This window comes from Cricetulus griseus, chromosome 5 (assembly GCF_003668045.3).
Source record: "Cricetulus griseus strain 17A/GY chromosome 5, alternate assembly CriGri-PICRH-1.0, whole genome shotgun sequence".
Taxonomy (NCBI): domain Eukaryota; kingdom Metazoa; phylum Chordata; class Mammalia; order Rodentia; family Cricetidae; genus Cricetulus; species Cricetulus griseus.
This window is the reverse complement of record NC_048598.1, coordinates 35667387-35673822: the sequence shown is the minus strand read 5'-3', so window position 1 is coordinate 35673822 and position 6436 is coordinate 35667387. Positions and strand designations below refer to the sequence as shown.

The window sequence follows — 6436 nt, the reverse complement described above, 5'->3', positions numbered from 1 at the left end:
CTGCTGTGTCTTCCTGTAGCAGTGCTTGCCAATTGAGGTTGCTTGGTAGGGGGTTGGACAAATATTTTGTTGTTTTTGAGACAGGGTCCCAGGGAGCACAGGTTGACCTTGAACTTGCTATGTAGCCAAGGATGACTTTGAACAACTACCATCTTCCTTCTTCTATCTCCTGAGTGATGGACTTAGAGGTGTGCCATACCATGCTGGGTTTCTATGGTGTTGGAGATGGGAACCTGGGCTTTGTGCAGACTGGTCAAGAACTTAACCAACTGAGTTCTTGTAGCCCTAGGCCTGACTTGTTCGCCTTTCACCAGCAATTGAAATAACGTTCCCTTCTAACCCGGTGGACTTTCTCCCATCTCTTTTGTGGTTTCCAGCCCAAAACAAATACCCCTGTACCCAGGATCAGATAGCTGGAGAGTATGTCCAGCCCTGGCCAGGATGAGGGCAAGAGGAAAGAGGTGACTAGCAGGTCTAAGATGTCTTGGATATGTGGAGCATTGCATTAAAGGACATTTAGAATCCATCTAGGCAAGTCCGTCTAGGCATTTTTTTCCCTGGAGAAAAATGGAAGTCTCAGTGAAAAATACCTGACTGGTCCCAAGGCTAAGGAATGAACAAAATATGGCCAGACATCATTTTCTGCTTCTTAACCAAGTGTTAATTATTTACAGTTGGAGATGTCAGGTGTAGCCTACTCTTTGTCAAGCCAACCAACTAACCAACCAACCAAGAGTTCAAGAGAAAGTCCAGCCCTTCTCCTGGCCCACCCTCCCAGCGTTCTGTGAGTCAGGAATGTGCAGGCATTAACTATACCCTTAGAGTGGGGACAGTGACCCTTGAGCCACAGAGGTAACTGGAGAACTTAACAAAACAAAACAAAATTATCTAAGCAAAACAAAACAAATAAACAACAACAAAAACCCATAAGGCCATTGCTAGGTGACAGATAAGTGGGAAGTGTGGGTACTTGAGACTAGAGGAAGACAGAAAAACAGCTCATCATCATGAGACTGGAGAGTTAGGAGGCCGAAGGAGGGCACACAAGCATGAGGTCTAATTACTAAGACACAGCCAACCTTCAGAAGGAACCCCCCCACTGCCCTGCTCCAGAACTCAGGGAAAAGAAGGCTACATCCCTTGATGGGATAAAATCCTGTTCCCAGTCACCTTACAGATGGATGCTCAAGGGGTGCACCAGCCTCTAGAGGAGCTTGTGCAGGTGCATGCTGATGCAGCATTGCCTCAGGTCCCTCCTTCTGGTTGCCATGGCGACTGGCCACTTTAATTGCCTTTTGGTCCAGCTGCTGGAGGGCCAGAATTTTCTTTCTTGTTGGGACCCTGGACCCTTCTGCCCTGCAGCTCTTCAAGGAGACAAAGCCACAATGTTGCTGCTGGTGATGAGTACATGAGAGGGTACCCCCTGCCCCAGGAATGGGCATGCACACACCCTCACAGGGCTGAACCTACATCAGTGACTAAGCATGAGGAACAGAGGTCATCAGTGAGATATGCTCACTAGGCTTCTAGAACTGCAGTGATTAAAATCTGGGGAAGGTTCTCTAGCAGGGGGCATAAGTGAAGGACATGAAGGTGAGGCAAGGTTGTATAGACTCGTCTTGCTATGTTCCCCATGTGTTTCATGGAGAAGGGTAAGATAGCAGATGTAGTGTTTCCAGAACTCATGTATCTGTCAGAGTGGGCAAACAAAGTTAGGAAAAAAAGTAGAGTGTCCATTAGCCCATGGGTGCATTCCAACAAGCAAAGCTGAGGGGGTTCCTTTAACATGTTTTTTCTTTCTCCTCTCAAATTCTGGAATATCTAGTCCTCACCTTTCCCTTTGTGCCCATCTCTTATAGGCAAGCCCACTTCATTTCCCAAGGTCTCTGGAAGCTTCCAGAGCCTTTGCTTAGCCTTCTCTGGTGCTCCTTTGCACAGCCCAGCAAAACACAGGGTTTGGGCTGACTGTAAGGGGTTGTGGTAGAGCTCAACTGTTAGAGGGAAATCTCCGGAGAAAAACTAGTGACACTGCAGATTTATCAGGTCGCCACTTCTGGGCCATAGGTCCTGCCCTGGTCCTCGATGCATTTAATAGCTCACATCCTAGTGACCCCTCTGCTATGGAAGCCAGAGAAACTGAGACGGTTCCTGTGGGACTATTGGAGGGTCCCCTCCACTCCATTGCTCCTGCTGGGACAGTGTTGGGTGTGTGCAGATTGGGGTGAAAGGATTATACATCTGTACTAATAGCCCTTGGATTAGTGAAGGCCTCATGCCCAGAACTTGGCCAGGTCACCGGGTAACTCTGGGGTGCTGCCAATTTGAGGGATGGGGTTCCCCCCTCTTTGTAATGTGTAGGAGCAAAAGAGAGCCTCTCGCCTCCACCCCCATTCGGCACCATGTCAGTTGTCCGTATGTAAAAGGGGGTGCTGTATGGGGAGCAAGTGGTACAGTGGCTGGCCACCCCACACGGCTGGCTGCAGGGCTCACTGTTGAGAGGTGCCAGGCTGCCTCTGCCGTCCAGGACTTGGGAACTGCAGGCATTGCAGGTGGGGGCTCGGAGATGGATGGAAAGGTTGTGCTCCTCCTCTTCCTCCTCCTCCTCAGCATCCTCGTCATCTGTGTTCTTCTTGCAGCAGTAATACTGGGGAGAAGGAAGAGGGATGCTTGAGAGGCAGTCTAGCTCCCCCTCCTCCTGTCACTAGTGAGAACAGCTCTCCTCCACCTTCCGCTGAACACCTCATGCCAGTCACTTGGTTGGTGAAGGGAAATATTTTCCAGCACTAGAGGCCCACATCCCATTTACTCCCAGCTTTACCAGGCCAATATTTCTCCCTTTTTCTCAGTGTATCCTGGTGGGCAGGGAAGCAGAGAGGGAGGCACATACATGAATACAAAGACAAGGCTGGAGGCTGCTGCAGTAGCTTTCAGAGTTTCCCAGGATGGTGACTTTCCCTCCAATCCTTCTGAATTGGAGAGGTGACTGTGAGAGCCCTGCATCTTGCCAGGATACTCCCGTGCCTCTGTAGAGTACAGGGTGTGTGTGTGTGTGTGTGTGTGTGTGTGTGTGTGTGTGTGTGTGTGTGTGTTTGGGGGGGTTAGGTGCACAGTTCTCTTCTGAACACGCTCAATTTTCAGTCTCATTGACTTGTGCTTCTTGTATTTTATGGCTTTGGGTTTCGTTGCCTCCAAAGTGGACCTCCAGTTCCTGCCCCCAATCATGGAGAAGTGGCTTGCTGGTGGCCTCCCAGCCTCTGACTATAGGCCCATGGGACTAACCTGGAGTCTACAGTAGCACAGGACAGCAATGATACAGAGGAGGATCACTGTAGCTAGGATTCCGCCAGTGATCACAACTGTTCCCGCTGTCATCCGCCCGGCGCCCCATCAAACTCTGCAAAGACGCATGCCGGTAAGTGAGGATTAGAAGGTAGGAGGACAGGAACTGAGTGGACCCAGGCCCGAATGGACTTCCTGAAGGCAGAGGACTTGCTATGCTTAACCCAGAGTGGCTGCTGGAGGAAAAGACAGGCATAGTGCTAACTGCTCTGTTTCTCCTTTAGTCTTTTGGTCTTTCTCTTTCCCTACTCCTATTATTATTATTATTTATATATGTATGTCTGTGTGTAGTCTGTGTGCATGTGAGTGTACGTGTGTGTGTGTGTGTGTGTGTGTGAGTGTGTGTGTGTGTGTGTGTGTGTGCGCGCGCGCGCGCGCGCCTGTAGAGCCCAGGGGACATTAGGTATTGTTCCTCAGGTGCCATTCTTTGAGACAGTCTCTCGCTGGCCTGGAACTTGCCCAGTAGAGTAGGTCAGATGGCCATGGAGTCCCAGGATTTGCCCGTTTCTGACTCACTGATCCTTGGCTTACAAATGCCTACTATCACCCCTGACTTTTAAAATGTGGGTTCTAGGGATCAAACTCAGGTCCTCTTTGGAGACTGAACTCAGGTCCTCATGCTTGCAAGACAAGCCCTGTGCTGACTAAGTGGTCTGGTCCCTCTTGCTCCTGTCTTTACCCCCTTCTTGACTTCCCGCTCCTATGGTTCCAAGAGGGAATACTAGAAGGGCTTTGTCTGTGAGGCTTTATGCTAAGTATTCCCCCTACCCTAAAATGGCTCAGGAATCCTCACTTTAATCTTTTGAGACTTATTATCCATGTTCAACACATAAGCCACAGCACTGCACTGAAGCTTTGACAAATTTGCCTGGAATTCCACCTAGCCTGGCTCCCCCTAAAAGTTGGGCTGTGTATCACTTCTTTTGGGCACAAATATCAATGGCTTCTGAACATTTGGAGACATGAGACCAGAGTGAGCTGGCAGGTAGCATCCTGGTTCCCAAAAGGCCATGGTCTGACTAGGGACACTGGTCCTGGTTCTTGGGCCAAATGAACAGGACAGAGGCAAATTCTGGGTGAGGCTATCCAGGCCTTCGGCAGGCCAGTGCGTGGTGGTTTCTGAGCCTCCCAGGCATATGGAGACCCCCATCTCCACCCCTGCAGGACAGTGGGGGCTTGATAGCTGGAGGATGGAGGGAGGGCTTCAAGGACTTACACTCAGTGAAGGGAGCGATGATCTGTAAGACAACAAAAGGGACAGAGATATTGGGAAAAGAATGTTACTCCCTGAAAAAGGTGCCTGGGGTTAGTGTATTCCTTAATCTCCACCCATTCTCATCTGGACATTGTTCTTGGATGGCCCACTGTTATCTCAAAATCAATATACACAGGGTGAAGGCATTATTTTGCTTTCCAGATGGATGTCTACCCCTGAGCTCTCCCTGTTTGTCATGATTCCACATCTGGGCCTCAGCTGCACCCTGCTTACCAGGTTGTGCATCCTGTGTGCTCACCTGGATGAAGGATACACATTCCCTCACTCAAGGCACCACTTGCCCACCAGGCCCTCCTAGAAAGTCTGCTTCTGCTTCATTTAGAGGAAGCAGCCTTGCTGCTAGTGAGGTCTGTGGACCAGCAGTGTGGGCATGCACTGGCAACAGAGCATCTCCTGTCTATGAAGGGCCTGAGGAGCAGGAGTCTGCATTTTAAAAAGCTCTTGGGTGATCTACTGGCACATTATTTTGATCAGGGTATAGGATGTGCCCAGGTGCTTTGACTGAACTATCTCAAATTCTTTTGAACTACTTCAATCTTCTGTTCCCCACGCCAGTTCAGGCTGAACTGGTGTACTGGCTTCATAACTAACATCCTTGGGTCTGTGTCTGAGCACCATTCCTTTCACTGTAGTTTGGCTGTATGTCAGCCCCTTCCTTTGGTCCTTGCCTGTGACTCCATTATCTTTCTAGCACTGCCTGAAAAATAAATATATTTTAAAGTTGACCAGCATCCACCAAAATAAGGCTTGAAGAGTAGAATATGGAAAGGCATTGCAGTAGGATCCAGAGATGAGGCAAGGGCTCAGGATTGGGGCAGCCGAGAAAGGCTTCTTGGTGCCTTGAAGGATGTGTAAAATTTGAGTAAGTGGAGAAATGTGATCATCAAAAGCCACTCGGGACTTCCCATCACCTTCAAAAGAGTGGAAGATACACTCATCCAGACACAGCCTCAAAGGCTTCACCCTCCCCAAATGTCCTGCATGCTCACCAGCATTTAACGTTTCCTTCTCACCTCCATTGTTCCCCCAGCTAAAGCCCCTGCCCCATGTGGCAGTCCTGGTTCTTAGGAAGTTTGGAGTTTAGTGATGGAAAGGAATTTAAATACCCTATGATACTGACCATAGACCAGGGGTGCAGGCCATGGAGGAGGGATGCTGATTGCTGAGGAAGATGCCTGCTACAAGATCTGAGATGAGTCCTCCAAGCTGAGAGAGCGAAACAGTCCAGGGGGTGAAGGACACGGGGGGTGGGGTGGGGTGGGGGGGTTGGTGAACAAGGTTCTGAGAATTGGAAGGGGTCTGGAAAGGCTGCAGGGGAAGACACTAGGGGAAGACACGAATCAAACAGGCTTGAGGACAGATGACTAACAGAGATCCTACCACAATGCCTTTCCGTATTCTTTTTTTGGTGGGTGCTAGTCAACTTAAAAATATATATTTAAGACAGGCGTGGTGGTACAGGCCTTTAATCCTAGCACTCGGGAGGCAGAGGCAGGTGGATCTCTGTGAGTTCAAGGCTAACCTGGACTACAAAGTGAGGGCTGTTAGACAGAGAAACACTGTCTCAAAACAAATAATATATTTATTTATTTATTTATTTATTTTATGTGTATGAGTGTTTTGCCTGTATATATGTGTGAACACTGCATGTGTACCTGGTACCTGAGGAAGCCAGAATAGGGTTTTGGATTCCCTGAGTTGGAGTTACAGATGGCTGTGAGCTGCCATGTGGATGCTGGGAATTGAATCTGGGTCTTCTGCAAAAAAAAACAGCAAGTGCTCTTAATTGCCAAGCCATTTCTCCAGCCCTACTGGTCAGTT

At 49.2% G+C, this 6436-nt stretch overlaps 1 protein-coding gene across 1 annotated transcript; it reads right to left on the bottom strand.

The window, feature by feature from the left end:
- Positions 1 to 627: 627 nt before the first annotated feature.
- Fam163a (family with sequence similarity 163 member A) lies at positions 628 to 3372 on the bottom strand. The gene is made up of 2 exons (XM_027417326.2): positions 3280 to 3372; positions 628 to 2644 (listed from the first exon to the last, which is right to left on the bottom strand). Exons 1-2 carry the CDS (start codon positions 3370 to 3372, stop codon positions 2231 to 2233), a joined length of 507 nt encoding a protein of 168 aa, XP_027273127.1. The 3' UTR covers positions 628 to 2230.
- Positions 3373 to 6436: the final 3064 nt, after the last annotated feature.